The 18,179-nt window shown below is 40.6% G+C and overlaps 1 protein-coding gene across 1 annotated transcript; it reads right to left on the reverse strand.

The window, feature by feature from the left end:
- Positions 1 to 13,398, reverse strand: FBXO28 (F-box protein 28). The gene is made up of 5 exons (XM_063328221.1): positions 13,169 to 13,398; positions 7,157 to 7,266; positions 5,452 to 5,590; positions 2,742 to 2,937; positions 1 to 929 (listed from the first exon to the last, which is right to left on the reverse strand). The coding sequence occupies exons 1-5, from the start codon at positions 13,379 to 13,381 to the stop codon at positions 535 to 537; spliced, it is 1,053 nt and encodes a 350-aa protein (XP_063184291.1). The 5' UTR covers positions 13,382 to 13,398; the 3' UTR covers positions 1 to 534.
- Between the last annotated feature and the right edge of the window lie 4,781 nt (positions 13,399 to 18,179).

The raw sequence follows: 18,179 nt of genomic DNA on the forward strand, positions 1-18,179 counted from the left end.
GTAGCTTAAGAAGTCAGTTTTACTCATTACAGAGATTCCCGAAAAGTATTAACTACTTTTCAGACATTCCAGACAAGGTCACTTGTAACAAAAAAGGTCAAGTTCTCTAAAACAAGATTTTAAAAGTGGATCTCTTCCTTCAAGTGAACAGGACATTTGTTTTTACGCTTAACTTTTTAGTCAGTTAAGACTGAATTTATTTAAGATTTATGTGAACATATGCATAAACACAAATAAGTTTACTTTAAACACATCTGCACAGAAAAAAAAGATTAACCCTTCAAAACGTAACGGAGCAGGTCTGGTTAGTATGTAACTATTGCAAATCTTAGAAGATTCTGTGCATTAGGCCGACCCATACAGAAAGCAGGGGAAAAGTCTCAATGAAAGAAAATTACTGTTCAAGTCTAAGTGGTGTTTTGAAGAGCCAGCAGACTAGGTGACACCATGAAGCTAGTCACAGTATCCAAACAAGCAGACCTGCTTGGGCTACTAAAGCAGTGTATCCTCCTGAAGGTGTCATTTTCTCCCAAGTTATTTTCTGTTTCGAAGGCGTTTAGATTTCCTAGGACAGTCTGTGGGTTCAACCGCCTTCCTCCGTTTCCCAGAAGATTGTTCATTTGAGCCAGAACCTGAAGAATTTCCTACTGTACTCTCCATCACCTCTCGCAGCTTGCGTTCAAGCTCAGCCAATCGGGCATTCTGTTCACCTATGATTTGGGTTTGCTCTAGCAGTTTCTGATCTTGATCTTGGAGTTGTTTCTGTTGCTCTTGCACTTTGATGCGAAGCTCTGAGATCTCTCGCTTCAGCGCCGTCAAGCCCGTGCCGTTTGTTTTTACTTGCTGCTGGAGTTTGGTGATGTCCTGTCTCAAAGGGTTCTGCTTGGAAAACAGCTGCATTGTTGTCAGTGCTGCAGAAGTCCCTGGAACTTCAGAGAAAGCCGTGATTAATCCTCTGCAACTTTAAGACAATGGCAGAAACTGTGTTCCAGTTTTCCTGGTTTGCTTATCCCCACTCCCCAAATATGAATCTGAAAGCTAGCTGCAAGTTATGTGAACATGTAAACAGATTTACAGTCATTTAAGTGTCCAATAAAAGCAGATGGTATCTCAGAGCACAACTAGTTTAATTTAAAATACTTAAGATTTTCAGCAGTCTGGAAAACAGCTCATTGCTCATTTTCTGTATAGAAGCCCCCCTCCTTTTGCTCTATCAAAAATTACTTAGAGATATTATGTTGTCATCGATACTTAGTGTCACAGATTTTAAGTCAAAAATCCACAACATGTCTATAAATTACTTATTACAGGATAGTTATATTAAATAAATATATTTCAATAGAGCAGTACAATTCTGCTGTCTTAGCTGTAGACAGCTAAAGTTCTAAATTTTGTGGTTTGGGGCTTAACAAGATATTTCAGTTTAACTTACTTTTTGGAAGAAATGAATTTATCTCCCATGCTTCTTTAGACTCACTCTTCCTAAGTACTAAAACCATACTGGAATTTGAGCTTGGGAATGCTGGTTTTAATAAAGTTCCTGCAAATCAAGGAGACTAACAGCTACTGTATAATTTCTTTCACTTTTTCTATCATAAAAGATATCACTTCTATTTCTATCATTTTACTCTTCTAGCAATGCTGTGCAAGTAAGGTGCAACTTTTAAGGCTACAAAGACAGAACAGTCTGGAACAGCCTAGAACATTCCTCCTCCTCCTCTTTTTATTTCCTTAAAAATGCCAGCATAGCTACAGTTACGTGACACTAAAGGGTTGCCATTAGATAGGTTATGCTCCTCCCTCAGCACAAAATAGGCGTTTTTATGCCACATAAAGCCTTGGCTTTGAAAAGACAATCGATACCAGCTATGGTTTTGGGCAATGCTTCCTCAACCGAGAGACTCAATGGAACTGAGGTATAATTAAGAGGATATAATTAAGGGGTGGTATACACGCTTATGGCTGAAAGGATGGACAGGACATACCACAAATAACACGCAGCTCCTACAGTTAGGCCTACCATTTTTGCTTAAGATGTAATTATTAAGTTATGCTTACAGAAAGTTAATTTCACAGTTCTTAAGAAGTGTGAAGATGTTCAGCACAGGGACAACACTACAGTTCCACTAACCTTTGCTTTTGGCCATTGTATGAGGCAACTACCTTAGACGTTGGTTCACAAAAGTTCTGGAAAGTCTGACAGATTATACAAGGGACCAGTTTAATTGTTTATTTATAGACTGTTATTTTAATTGCCTTTTCACTATTACCCATAACTATTACCCATAAGTATTTTGCTTGTTAGTGCATACATTAGAGCCCCAGGAAAGTAAAAAAGCACATACAAGTATGTTCTAGCTCTCTATGCACTACAACAGTTTCGGCTAATTCATTTGCTGATCCTCCTAAAAATAAAAGGCATCGAGTTGTCATCTTATGTGCCAAATTTCAACCAAGTGCAATGATAAAGTCTCATTCATTGGTGGCACAAAAGCGTTTGTTTAATGAATACACGCTATGCATAATTCTAACATACATTCAAGTGACTGTTCTTTTGGTAGTACAAAGGCTCCTTAAATTTCAAAGCAAATTAATTTTAGTTAGCATTCTTAAGAAACAAGTATCATCGATATTTGTGTAATAAAGCTTGCATTTAAGGGAGGGAGCTTTTAAAAAGATACAGTGCTGTGAATTTTTACAGAAAAACTAAATAAAACTTAACTATACATTGGAATTAATACCTGGGGCAGTTCCTAGCAGACGTCCCGATACATCTGACCCAGGTATCTTTCTTTTCAGTACTGGAACAATCTTCTCATCAAAATATTCCATAGCCATGGAGGAAATGTCCCTTAGTTCTTGAAGAACTTCATGAGCTCTCTGAGGAGCTCTTGTAGAGTTTACATACCTTAGCACACGATAAATTTCATCTATTACCTAAAACATTTAAGAAGAATTAGGATTTTCCGATAAAGGCAAGATTATTTCAGGTCATTCTGGAAGTGCTGACATATTCAGGGGCTTTTACTACGTAACTATTGCATAGTTCTAGATCAGCTTTTTGAACTGAAGTGCTGTTTGTGATACATCACAGAAGCTATTCACTTGATCAATCACAGCAACTCTCTTCAATCTCATGAAATAATGCTCATTGTATGAAATTTTGTTTTACTACATCCATACTTGAGTTCTAAGCTATATAAACTATACACAGCAGAGCATAATCATTTCTTTTTGGAGACCCTGACGCGAGATACTCTAAGCCACGCTGCAGAGCAGTCAAAGGCAGAGCAGTCACAAGGCATACGAAACACATAAATGGAACAGCAAGAGTTATCGTTACATCAGTCTGAAAAGCTGTCAGTATCCACTTGAGTCCATTTGCATACACCCAAAATACTGCAAATTCAGATTAAGTCCAAAGTGTATTAATTTATACAATGTCAATCCACTACAGACAGAGAACATAAGCACCCCCTTAACAGTTTTGACAAACAAGCCCTTTGGTTAGGAGAGATGAAGAGATGAAAGGTGTCTTGCTAATTTATGAATTACAGTTTGAGGCAGGTCAAGATAGGAGTGCTGGTCTCTCGTAACCAAAACTACCGACACAGGTATTTTACACTGGATTAAGAAGGGTTGAAGAGTCTCCTGAAGAACACACATGTTAAGGACTTAGAATCATAGGTAAGACAACAGAGTTGCATCTTATGTTTAATAAAGGAAGCTTAGCTAAAAAGTTGCAAAAGATAGACAAGACTATCCAATGATGAGACTAAGTGTCTCATTATGCAACAAGCTTACAAAAGACTTCTCCAATTTTACCCACATTATATCCTGTTAGCAACAACATCCTTAAAGCATTCTCCTGCCATCCTCAACACAAAATCTTGCAGCAGCGCTCTGCTATCAGTGGGAACCCTCACACAGTATGCCGAACCTCATATTCTAACACAAATTCACTTCATGACAATTCTGTGGCAGCTTCATTCAAACAAAACTTCCTGAGGGCAGCTGGGCAGGTGTGGGGGAAACCACAGACTGTAAGTGAACACTGAGCCGTAAGTCTGCTTGACCAAAATAGGATTTTCTGGTGAACTGGTAACTGTGCTGAAAGAGCAGCAGCACTAGCAAGCTCGTACAGTAAGTAAATAATTTAAAAAAAAAAAAAACAACTTTTTAGCTGTTACATCTGAATACAAACAGTGTCCTTATGACTCAGTGCTCACAAGGAAAATGGCTGGCAAGCTCACTTGCCCAACTTCGGCACACCCCAGGTCTAGATTGTGTACTGCCTTTCCGTCTACTGTTCAAAGTATGGCAACATTTCTTCCAAGCATTCCATTTACTATGGAGTATCAAGGACTTAAGTTTATTTAACTTTATGTTACATTTAATTTATTAAAATATATGGTATATATATAATAGAAAGTCAAATAAGCACAGATATATTAAACTATAATGATGTAATTTAAAATTAAATATCAAGTCAACAAGAGTGTACAGAAGTCAAGTTACCTCTTCAAGATAAAAAAATACATTTAATGCCAACAGCCTATCCTACAGTACTGAGTGTAAAATGCCTGCCATGCTTCCCCTGAATCCCAACAGCTAACTTTTCCATTCATCCCAGGGCAATTCAGTTATCTGCCCATGAAAAATTAATACCAACCTCACGTGGAAAGATCAATGAATAGAGCATTAGCCTAATGTTCACAGATCTTGTTTCAACACTGAGCTGTACCAGCCTTCCTCAGATCATGATTTTGTCAATTCCCCTGTGTGCTTCTGTTTTCACAGCTTATGAAACAGTGGTATCTCTGATGTACATCTCGCTTGCATAATTTATATTTTATGTTAGGGTAGTATTCCGAAATGCCAGAATTCTTCATTAGTATTAACATTTAACACACTATCTACATTTAAAAGTAATTCTACCTACTGTACAAAAATACCCCATCCACTGTAATACTCAACAGTGCTTCCACATACTAAATATCTTAATTAATCTGAAGTACTCAAACCCTTAAGAAAGGTGCCTAAAATCTTCCTGATTGAATGCTTAGTGCTATACATAATCTAAACTACTACATCTTCTGATGACCTGGCCTCCAGCTGTTTCATACAATTAAAATTCACAATTAAACCCTACATATCACATGTTTCTTGGAAAAGGTTGTATAGGATGTATATGCCACAAGTCAAAAATTAAGAGAGAATCTAAGAGAAAATGGAAATCAAGTTTAAAATAATTAATTACTCTGGTTCATTCATTTCAGGCTGCCTGTTATAGCAGAATATTGGTCTGTGTGCTTGTTTGGAAGTATCTGAAACACAGTTTCAGTATATATATAGAATATATAAATTTGTCCCAGCTGTCCCAGGTTAAGTTACACAATCATATCTTTTTAAACACAGATATACATTCACATAATATAGTCTACATTTTACCTTTCCAGGTATGAAGCAACAGAGATTGGAATCCACATACTTCATGAAAGTCATATTTAACAGAGAGAGTCTCGTTTCTACAGCAGCAAGGATGTCTGCGTGACGAGCTAATGAATGGTTTCTTCTTTCTGACTCCCGTCTAGAAGACAGACCATTAAGTGACACTGATTTAACAATGAGTCAACAAAATGAAACTGGAACAATTGCTCAGGTTAATTTCACCCTTAAAACCCCCTGAGGTTTAAAAATGTAACCACTAACATTAGTTCTGTCTTTATGGAAAAGAGACTGATACAGATTGAGAACCAGCTAGTAATAGCATACTACACTTTCTTCAACAATTTTTTTTCTCTAAATAATTACTACATCTTATATGATCCATAAAGTCTATATGTAATTTAGGACTATCTAAAAACAAGCTTTCAGTACTAACTAGCAGTAGACACCGAGTCAGTGTGAATATTTTTATCCCCTCCCATATTCCTGCAGTTAGTACTTCAATATAACTGACATAAATTTAATATGTTATCAGTTTGTCGTGGTTTAGTTGGGATAATGCTCTGTTTTGGATTTGGGATGAGAAATATTTTTGATAGCGCACTAATGTTTTTAGTTGTTGCTAAGCAATCAAGGCCTTTTCTGCTCCTCATATCGCCCCGCCAGCGAGCAGGCTGGGGGGGGGCACAAGAAGTTGGGAGGAGACAGAGCCAGGACAGCTGACCCCGACTGACCAAAGGGCTGTTCCATACCATGTGACGTCACGTTCAGCATATAAAGCTGGGGGAAGGAGGAGGAAGGGGGGGACGTTCGGAGTGATGGTGTTTGTCTTCCCAAATAGCCATTACGCATGATGGAGCCCTGCTTTCCTGGAGATGGCTGAACACCTGCCTGCCGATGGGAAGCAGTGAATGAATTCCTTGTTTTGCTTTGCTTTGCTTGCGTGCACGGCTTTTGCTCTACCTATAAACTGTCTTTATCTCAAACCACAAGTCTTTTCTCACTTTCACTCTTCTGATTCTCTACCCCATCCAAACTGGAGGCGAGTTAGCGAGTGGCTGCGTGGTTCTAGCTGCTGGCTGGGGTTAAACCACGACATAGTTCTTGCTACAAAGTTTGGGTTCAGATATAAGCTCTTTTGACAAAGGATCTCTACAGTAAGTAGCATTTAGTTTCTTCATTCTGACTGGGAAATCTGATAGGACACAGCAGCAGCTGCACTTATTCACTGGAATGAGGAGAAAAGACATTGCTTTAGTGAGACACTAGCTCCCAGTAATGCTCACGTGTCAAACACCCCTCCCTTTGCCCTGTTTAATCCTTGGCACTGAAAAACCTTGGGTTTTAATCAATCATCAGTGAAGGCAGTCAGTCTTGAAAAGGAATGGCATTTATTCATTCCTAGGAGTCCTTGCTTAATTTGTCAGAAGAGTTGAGTAATACAAGACCCACTCTTCTCTGTTTAAAATATCAGAGACTTTCTGGTATTCCAATTTCTAGTATAAGACAACCTACATTCATTGACACCAGTATTTTGTAATTAGACCTGAAGTTCATGGTGCTTTTGGAAAAAAATGAAATAAAAACAAAAGTGACTCAATTTTTCGAGATATATAAGCAGAATTAGCCAGCAAGAAACTCCTTTTCAATACTCCGCTTAAAAGAATCTAGCACATTTAAGTTTAACTACATTGTAACTGGTACATACCTTGGAAGCTGAGCTTTAACTTGCTTTTGACACAAGTTGTGGTATCTTTCCACTTTCAAAAATCCCTGATTTAACATTCGCTGGCAAACCAAGTCCATCCGCTTACAAACCTGTATTTAAGTAGAAAGAAAAACTTAAGGCTCAATTAAGGCCACAAGTCACTTTTACGATTATTTTATCCATACTTGCTTAGGAGTAAAAGAGTCTCTCATCGGTTTTTGCTCCATTTCAAGAAGCAGAAACTGCAATTGAGCTTAAGGCATCACCATCTCTAACAATAATCACAATACTCCAAAAAGAAGCAGATATGTTTCGCACAGTTCACAAATTAATCACCTAACAAGAGACAGTAGGCCGAATGCTGCCCATATATCAGCAGACACAATTTCCTCTGATTTTAATGAAAGTTGCAAATGCCTGTGCCTGGCTTTTAACTTGGTCTCAAGAGTGATTCTGGTAGATCAAGTTAATATTTTGTAGTCTTAAAAAAGACGACTTAAAAAAATCTTTCAGCATTTGAGGCTTATGTTTTTGAAGCCAGCCACAATTAAGTTTAAAAACTTATGCAATACAGTGCACATGAAACACGATTCTTTTTTGTATGTTAAAAAAAGTTTTTTCTTCTCTGTTTAACAGATTCTTTTATTGGCTATGTTGGATCCCAACAGCCTCAATTTTTTCCACAGATTTAGGGAGAAAGGTCATTAATAGCTGCAGAAGATATAATAAACTGCTAAATTTAAACCTTCTCAAGTAACCATTTACAAGACAAAGCCAACTTGCACAAAAGTTTAAAGCAATTGCAATTCAGTTCTGAAGATGCAAGAGCTTAGTGAGCCAAAAGTCCTTTGAAATTGCTTTGGGTGGTTTTTTTTGTACTTTAAGTGCACAACCCTCACTATGACACCACTTTCCAGTGGATTAGCTTTTTTCTTTTTAAAAAAATAAACACTCCTTCTCTCCATACATTACTCATTTCATAACTTTGAAGTCTATGTAAATTTATACCTTGGGAAGAAGATTCTCACTTCTCCTAGAAAAGTCTGCAATTATTTTCTGTTTACATGGAAAGCACTACTTAAAGAAGTTCTACTTTCTGTGAGTCTTCCTCTAGTTATAGCTAATTTAAGTTCTGTAGGAACTGACCATTGTCAAACAAACCTGTATTAAAAGACCGTTAAGCAATTGCTGTCGATCTCTCTGTGCTCCTTTGTATTAGATCTTCCTTGCTAACAGCCAAAGGAGAAGGATCAGACAGGCTAACTACAGGGGTAGAGCCTCAGTACACTCTCCCCCACACGCACTGAATCAGCTGAATTATTTCCAGCATATTAAAAAAACCCAAACAATGCTGGCTCTTCAATTACAGGAAGGAGGAAATTGTCATGTTTCTTCTATGGTATCAGCTGCATTAGTAACGCCTAGATCTGATACCATTTTTGAGTACAAGGCTTTACAGCTTGCTTGTACTTCTAAAGCTAACAAACCCCTGAAGAAGGACGAAGTACCTGCACAAGGGCTATGTTAGCTATGCGACTATTCAGCGCAAGAGAAAAACAATCCTGGATACATTATTAGCTGCAAATTCAGAGGAAGCAGAGTGAATGATTTTAACCATGTGCATGCTGACCCCTGGTGGCAGCAAGGGCCTTTAAGCGTGCTGAAGCCTTCCCACATAGAAGAGAGCAGCTCACAATGGGTAACGCTAAATTTCTTAAACACTGGATTTTTTCATCTTACTCATTTGCTTACACTATGCAGCATGAAGAATTATTTCCGCCAGTTTCTGGACATTACCCGTATTTACTCCAATAATCAGCCTAGAACCCAAACAGGTAACAGGTACCACCAGAAACCAAAAGCATTTGTCTGCAATTTATTTTACCAATCACCTCTTAATTCTCAGCGGGCTCTTGATGTCACCATTTAAAACATATGGCACCTGAAGGTACAGAAACGATATACTTCTTTTAGACTGCACAGTCAGCAGTCTTATGCAAAGTAGCATTATTACACTTTTAAGCATTCATATTAGTCCAAGACAGTGTGATGATAGCTACTCAGTGGGCTTCAATATTCTTCTATTCAAAGAAAGTAAAACATTAAATTTGCTCATATTTGTATTTGGAAATTTTTGTGAATATTTTCTAATTCTAGCCATAACGCTGAAAGAGCCCAAGTTTCCTCAAATGTCAAGTCCAACCAGACACTGTGTTCAAAGAAAGTTCAACTCCATGTGAAAAGCAGAATGAAAACGTGGCTGCTTCTTAGGATGCTGACTTATATGCGGTAACAGCTTCTGTGAAAAAACGGTCCACTTCATTGGTAAACAAACTAAACTGACACAATCTACTAGACAAGTACTACCAGCTTCTGTTTCCTCAAGCATATCTTGCTTCTTCCAAGCTTCACTAACAGATAACCAATATCAAAACAGAGACAAAAATATCCTACAGTACTTAGATTCAATACACGTTCTTTTTCTACGCAGACACCATGTTTCATAATGCCTTTCTAGGGTAAAGTATAAATAAGTGACAAAATGCTGATGACTTCAGCAAGAAGCTTTAACATAGAAATGCCTGTAAATACAGATTTACTGAAACTGTGGGAAGACTAAAGCCATGCTGTCCAAAGGCTATCAGTCCTTATTTGTGCTGTGCAGAAAATAAGCTCAAGTTTGCTGCAGAATCCAAGACACTTCTGACATGTGTCAGAATCCAACATAACCTTCTCCTCAGAGTGTTCACGGAAAGAGGTTATGGATTGTTCAGTTTTAATCATGCTTGCTGTAGTAATATGCTGAATGGAAGTGTATTTCCAAGCTCAGACACGTGAGTGAGAAGAATTTCATTATTACCCCACTCAGGTAAAAATTCCAGAATTGCTGTAAGTCATCAAAAAATCACAGTAAAAGAAGCCTTCAAAAGCCAGAAGATATGACAGCTTCCATATCAGCGTGCGGCTTGTCCAGAACATTACAGCTTCAGACATAATGATCTTCCAGGTTTTCTGTGTTTCTCTTATGATGACATATCAGAGGAAATAGATGAAGTAAATACTCAAAAGGGCTGAAAGCAAAATACTGCTGCTTTTCCTGTCATTCACTTTATCTGAATAAAAGCTTGAGAACACAAGATTCGCACTGAAGCATAATTTAAGACACGATTGCATTCTGAATACCTATTGTTTAGTCTCCATTACTTTTGATCTACTTCACTGCTTAACCAGTAGGTGCTTCATTTATGCTTTTAAATGCAGTAACACCAGGAATAGCAGAAAGCATTACGCTCAGGAAAGCAAGTGCTTCTTTGCACAATGAGGGGCCCATGGTCTTGCCTTGCCTGATGGCAATCATCATCATCAGGGTACATTCTTTACTTCATCCTTTGGTGACAGAAAGTGTCTTACGTTATGCTCTATATAAACAATACAGGTTCACATCTCTATTTTAATCTGAAAACTTGCTGAGTTCTATGTCCTCTCACCCATCCAACTCACTAGTAGTCTGTTTTCTTGTACCAATACCAGTTCAACTCAAAGATTTTTTTTTTTTCTTTTGGATCAGTAAGCTAAGGTGTCCCAGAAACAGACACTAGGACATTTACTTCAATGCTGGGATCTGGAGAATGCATCAAAGTGATCGGTTTAGGGAATCCAGATTTTGCCTCTACACATGTATGATCAAACTTCATTTAGGCTGAACTGATGTCCTGGATCATACATTCCTACTTTCCTCAAGATGCTTTGTCCCACGGAACGCCACATTCTAAAGGGTTAACAAGGCTGCTTTTGGGCACTTTAATATGCATGAGAAATAAGCAATTTAATCCCTGTCATTCAATTAATGTGGTCCTGCAATGCATCTTTAACAGCATACTACTCATTATAAGATACACCCATTCATCTTTGATAAGCAGCTCAAGTCAGTTCTCATACAGAAGAAAAGTTTCCTGTTTGTGCTAGACAGATCTTAGAGCAGGAATATACAAGGGTCTCCCAAGGCTACCTGTAGCCTTTAAAAATCTGAAAGTGATGAAATTTCACTATGATTTTATGCCTAGGCATTGTTATTTTAAAAGGCTACCTCAATTCTCCATCAACAGGAGAGTCTGAGTTAAGTAAAACATCCAGTCTCTTCCCCTCTGTTTATAGCCTTCAGTGAATCACCAAAAGAACACCTTTAGTTCTGAGTGGCCATCCAAAAGACCCAGCTCATCAAGCTTATGTGCTTCTGAGCTACACCTTTGACTAGGTCAAACCAAGAGGGTTTTGATTCTTCACATTAGTGCTCTTTAACAGAGACAAGAGTACCTTCTTCTCATAGGAATGCACATAATGCTTCTGATGTGCTTAAGGAAACAGTAAGGAATTTGATGGAGATTAAGTTTCTTGGCTGCCACCGACTCAAAAATTCAAAATAGGGAAAGACAAACTGGATATTTTCCTTCATTTTACATCTCATATTGATCCATATGTGTGTCAAATTTAGTATTTATCCTGCCTGGTTTTGTATATTTCTGAAACTTCTGAAAGGGGCAGTCTTCTTTCGGAAAAATGAACTTGTAGGTGCTATGTAAGACAGCAGAAGTAGTAAAATGTAACACTTTTAAGTATCACAGACAGTTAAACAGCTGCTTTAGTCCTTACACCACCATCCTTCCTATTTTCGACTTCACCGCTGACAAAACATTGCTTGCAAACATTAACTTAGCCCTACAGAAAGAAAAAACCTTAGCTTGACTAGTGATAGCTCCCAGGGTACCACTGTTTATAAAATGCAACAGAAGAGTTGCAGCGAAGGGCTGTGTCTAGCATTGCAGTACAGGCCATGCAACACTAAGCATGCCCAAACAGTATATGTACTTCTCCTCCCCTCATTCAAACTGCAACCACTCAAAAGCAGAGGCTGCAATCCAAAAAGGCAGTAGTACATCTTCACAGATGCACTACCTACTCTCACAGAGGAAGCAGAAGTCTTTAGTGGATTGACAGCATGCTAGAAATATTTAGGTACTGGTGTACTTGGTGCAGTATGAAAGAACAGATTTTCGGCTTGAAGAGCTTCCAGTTTAAAGTTACAGTCAAGGTGCAACGCTTCAGGTTGCTGATCCAGAACACACGCAGTCTAATTTTCTGCAGAAATATGCTTGCAATATTAGCCAGTTTAGGCTAATAGAGTTCTCAAAATAGAAACAGTACAGTACATGCAAGTTTACTGAGGGTTACATAAGCTATGCATTAATTCCCTCACTATTATTCCATTTATGACCTCATAAGAAATTCAGTAAGATAGCAGCTTATCACATTATGTCATAGTATACATCAGGCTCCTTATACAGGCAGTTAAGATTGATATACACCAATCTCCTCACTGACAGCTGCATTTTATTTTGGTATTATAAAGTTTGGAGGTAGAGGTAATATCTTTTATTAGATCTACTCCTATGACTGGAGGAGGCAGGCAGCCTTTCAGGCAGACAAGGGCTTTCTTACATTTTCTTTTTTAACCCACATTTATTTCTAGATAGAGTAGGGTCCTTGGAGCGGCAGGCTCACCATCTCCTACACTTGTAGGCTTAAGATCTATAAGTAAGAATAAATACACACGTGAGACACAATAGACTAGCCCCCCAGGAAGAGCAGTCACTAGGAGAAATAAGCCTTCAGCAGCCCAGTAATTTCTTATAGAGGACGAACGGTATGAAAGAAGTAAGAGATGGTAGAAGACCTTCAGGAATACGTGTATGGAAGCACACACCGACATGCCCGCACCCGAGGCTCGGGGGCGGTTGGGGAGATGGGAGCAAGCCCCATCCCATCCCACCCCCTCCCGCCCCTTCCCCGGCGGGGGCACCGCCGCCACCTCCCCACCTCCTCCCGCCGCCGCTCCCGCCCCGGGGCCGGCGAGGCGGCCTTCCCCCGGCGGGCCCAGGTCCCATCCGCAGCAGGGCTCCTCGCTCGCCCGCCTGCCCCGCCGCCTGTCCCTGCTCTCCCCTCCCCGGCCCCTACCAGGCGGAGCTGGCTCGTCTCATCGTAGGACAGGAAGCTGAGGATGCTCTCGATCGCCACGATGGGCAACCCTATGAGCGTGTTGCTCTGAGGCGGCGGCTCCAAGGGAGCCAGAGCCTCGGGAGACTCCGACACCGGGGGCGGGGAGAGCCGCGCCGAGCCCAGGGCGCCGCCTTCCCCCTCCGAGAGGACCCGCTCCTCCGGCGCCGCCATCTTCGAGCCCGTCCTTCCTCCACTGAGGGGAGGGGGGTAACGAGCCTTCCTATGACGACACTTCCGCCCCCGCGTGTAACAGACGGGGCGCCGCGCCCCGCCCCTCCCGGCCGCTGGGAGGCGGCAGAGTGCGGGGTCGGGGGGTCGGCCCCGCAGGGCCCCGAGGCCTGGGGGGTGCTGCGGGAAGCGGCTCCCCCCAGGGGCTGGGCACCCCACCGGCGGCAGATTTAAACCAAACCAACCAAATAAATCCGCCCCACCGGTGCGTGATGAAGGTGTGGGGCTGGCCGCCGTGGCGGATAAAAGCACAAGGGTGTTTGGGGTGAGTGGGGAAAATATGGCTGTGTGGGCCTCACACAAGGTATGTGAGCAACTGCTACTGGCTGTGGGGGGAAATGGCCGCCCCGAGCTCCCTACACCGGCAGCCTGACCCCCCATGGCTGGTTTTATTGGACACTAAGCCTGCGGTGGGTTTTTGCAAAGCTACAGGGCTTTTATTTTCCACTCTGGGGAAGAAGAGATGTGGGAGCGAGGCAAGCAAGGAGGCTGCAGAAGCTCACCGAGATGTAGGTTGTCCTGAGCTGGAAGGGACCCACAAGGATCATCCAGGCCTGCTCTTCACTCCACACAGAGCAATGTAAAAGTTAAACTGTATATATCAGTCTCCAAATGCTTCTTGAACACCGACTGGCTTAGAACTGTGATCTCTTCCCTGAGGAGCCCATTCCCATGCTGGACCACCTTCTCTGTGAGGAACTTTTCCCTAATGCCCAACCTGAACTTCCCCTGAGGCAGCTTTACGCCATCCCATCGGTCCTGTGGCTGGACGCCGGAGAGGAGAGATCAGCACCTCCCTCTCCATGCCCACTTCTGAGGAAACTGTGTGAGAAGGACCTCCAAAAACTTAATCACTGCTCTTGCTCAGGAGTACGGCAGTGCAAATTTCATCTTGGTCTTTCTATTCTACATTTATATGGATGAGCACCCTGTGTCCAACCTGGGCCTACCCACCCTTGGCCAGGACATACAGCAGGAGCCGGGGTGACCAGACATTACTGAGGCGGCAAAACAAACAGGCTCTGCTCCTTTATTTGACTTTAATCCTGTATATTAGGGAGGTTTCTTCGGTGTAATAGATGGGGCAGCAAAGGGGTGGGACGAAAGGCTGTTTCTAGAACATTCCCTGGTGCTTCTGAGCATGGTTACGGACACTTACACCGTATTCTCACAACAATTTTAGCCTGACAGAACTTGACACAGCCATTGAAAAGTACGGTGCCAGTCTCCTCTGCCTTCAGCTGCTGCTGCTGATGCTTTTTTCACATCAGTAGCATTGAGCGTGCATGCTTGACTGGAGAACTGGTGCTGCTGAAGACTGACTTGCCAAAGAAAATCAGTAGGTGCATGCCAGAAGTGACAGTAGCAAAGTGGATGGGAAAAAGCCATAAAATATTTGGAGAGAATGGGATCACTTATTGCAGTACCTGCACCAAGGTAGTACAGCTTAAAATATGTCAAGACTAAAGCATTAGCTGCCTGCGGCATCCCTGTACTTTTTTTTCAGCCGCGCTTCTTGTCTTTGAAGGTTTATATTAACCCATTTCTTTCATGTGCAACTTCGCCCTTTCCTTGGAAATCCACCTGGAACCTCTTTCTTAAAAGAAAAAATTTGCAACCGGAAAAGAATTAACTTGGGAGCAGGGCAAATGCAAGGGTAAGCCTTTATGTGTGTCATCCTAATGGCACTCCAAAAATGCACACTGAAATTAATATTTCCTTTTTGGGAGCAGAACACTCTGTGCCTTGTACGGATTTGGAAGTCTTTTGCTCCCCCAGCCCCTCAACTCATCAATGCTGCTGTAAAATGATCTGGCTATCTTGGAACAAGGGATTTATTCTTGTGCGTGATTTTAGGACTTGATCTCCTTTCACATGCACAGTCAGCAGTTTAAAACACACTCAGGAGAATTCTGTGTAAACTTGTGACTTGGCATGTGAAGTTTGGGCTGGCAGTCCATTGATGTTTTAAAAGCAAGTGGTTTTTTCATCCTACCTAAGCATATATAATTTAAGATAGTTTCAAGAACGCTTTTTTGTTTTGTCATATAATTTGAACAATTTTCGTTTTTACGATGAAGCTTTGTGTCTAGTAAAGGTAAGCTGTATGTTCTACATGTTTTTTATATTACTAAGTAGAATATAGTAATAATATTAACAATATTATTAACTAAAACGATATAAATAGCTTTTTAGTTAGTAAGTCCGCTCCAGTAAGTAGGCTAATTCTGCTTCCTTCCAGATTCTGATACACGTCCTTCCCCAATGAATCTTGTGTCATTTGTCTGAGTATGCATCACTTTGGATTAATTTGCAAAAATGCAGACTGCACGCACTTTCACAAAATCCCCATTGCAGACTCTCTGGTGGCTTAACTTTTCAGTTACTATCACATAGTGTGAAGCCAGACAACTTGATAGTAGTTCCTGAAAGGGATGATACTAAGTTATGTAGAGCCTATTGCATGTCAAGTAACATGCAAACACTATAGTCAGTATTTACAGGTAATGCAGGATACATGCCTCGTTTGCCTTATGTGGGTTACTACCCATTTTGATTTCTGCAATGCTTGTAAGATCTAAAAAATCTTGAAATAGCCTTAGTTTTGATTCTGCCATGTTAGAATGATAAGTATAGTTGGAATTCAATTTCTTGGAAACCTCTCAGTGACTCACAAGAAAGATGTTAGGGGATTTTAGTGCCTCTGTACTTTGGTCTAGGACTATACGGTCTAAAAGGAAGGCTGCTTGGGCTGAGGATATCTGGTCTGCTTTCTTTGTAGTAATCTGCAAAGGTTTTTTATGTCATAAGTCTTTGTAAAATCTCATTATTTGCCTTAAAATTTGTCAGTGAAATTCTTAGCTGTATCTATACGGAACAGATTCAACCTCTCGGCTTACTGCGTGCTTATAAGACTGTATATATATTGTGCTCCCAGCTGATTGTAGTGTGGTCTGTTGAGGACAGCAGGGACTGAAATTTTACTGAAAGGACGTAGAATGTTTCCTTTGGGCTTTGTCTGGCAACGAGCAACACCAGGAGGCGTGATGAAGAAGAAGGAGCCTGGCTTAAATACAAGGAAAGTTGTAAATATCAAATGTGAGAAAGAAGAAGAAATTCAGGGAAGGGGAGAGAGTGAGAAGCAGGAGGTAACAAGCAGACACCTGGGAAGACAGGGATGGGGGAAAGAAATCTAGCAGCAGAAGTTGGAGGGGAAGGGCAGTGTGTAACTAGGTCAAGAACTGCCATGTTAATGAGGAATATAGGAACAAACAGGAGCAATGTGCTCCAAAACTGAGGATAAGAGCAGAAGTTGGGTGGGAGGAGAACAGATTTGTTTTATTAAGTTAGTGTAATCAATAGAAAAATAGGAAATGCCTTTACACATGGCACGTTTTCTTCTCTGGGGCGGCAGCAGTTTGCTCACTTTATGGATGTTAAGGCTTTTTTTAAGAGGTGCTAATTTGAAAGAAGGCTGGTATATTCACAAAGCCATATTTTCATGCAGGCTGCTGGAAACTGAGGCAGGGTAAAGTCTAAGGCTAAAACTACTGCAGAAGTTAGGTGCAAAGGCCAGATCTGGACAAAACACAGAGCCTGGTTTTGCTTATTTAGGAGAGCAGTTACATCTGGGCATATCCAGGGACCATGAGGTTTGTGCCAGAAGAGGAGGAGAGACCTGTAAGCAACTGGGGGAGATCTACAGACAGTCTGCACCCTTGTCCCTGTGAATTGCCTCCAGCTTGCTTAAAGGTTTTGTTTAGAAAGGCATTAAAAAGAAATGGGGGGAAAAAAAGCCATACTAAAATTTCCTTTTAAAATGTTCTTAACAAGTGTAGACAGGAGTGTAAATTTGCACAGATTCATGTTTCACAGCTGAGACTTTTCATCCATTAACAGGCAGCTTACTATTTATTGTTGTGCGGAGTCACAGCTTCAGATAGGAATGTAATCACAGTTTAATTAAATCAATATAAATATTTAAAGGGACCTTTTGTAGTTTAACCAGTTTTGGGCCTAGTAGTGCTATATATTGCACAAAAAGAAGCTGGTTGAGAAACCTCCTCTAAAGCCTCATAATTTATTTGTAATACTGTACCTAAGATATCTGATAGTAATCATGAGCTGAAGTTCAAAGGCAGACGAGTGTGATGCTCCCTGGGAAACGAGAGGCAGCAGCAAAAGGAGAACAGGTAGAAGACATAGTGAAAGAAAATAAAATGTTTGTAGATTTTTCTGAGGTAAAAGTATGGGGACCAGATGAATCTTGAGTAGCTTTTGCAGACTAGGCATGTTGCACAGTCAAGCTTTCATTAAATATGGTTTTCTGTTTTAAATTAAAAAAAAAAGTAACTAAAAGTATTTTCAACTCCACAATAAAGTGAGAGTTTGTAGACATGTAATATATTTATGAGGTAAACTGATGTACTTGGGGAATAAAAAGGTCAAGGGTTCAGAAAAATAACCTTTCTGTTTTCTTGGAGTCAAAATACCTTCCGTGAAGGAGGACTGCAGGATCAAGTACTGGATAGCATGTTATCTTGGTCGGGTTACATGTCCTCACACAGCTGTACTCAGAATTAAGCTCAGTGAAAAAGCTTTTATAACGCAAAAGGTGGCTTTAACATGATTTGTTTTCTTGTAGGATGTTCGCAAGTCCTAGGATGGAGAATCAGTTTCCACCATAGGGAGGGCCTCAGTTTTGCTGCTGGTTACCTTGATGTAATTTCTAAGGAATTCC

This window comes from Chroicocephalus ridibundus, chromosome 3 (genome assembly GCF_963924245.1).
Source record: "Chroicocephalus ridibundus chromosome 3, bChrRid1.1, whole genome shotgun sequence".
Classification (NCBI taxonomy): Eukaryota; Metazoa; Chordata; class Aves; order Charadriiformes; family Laridae; genus Chroicocephalus; species Chroicocephalus ridibundus.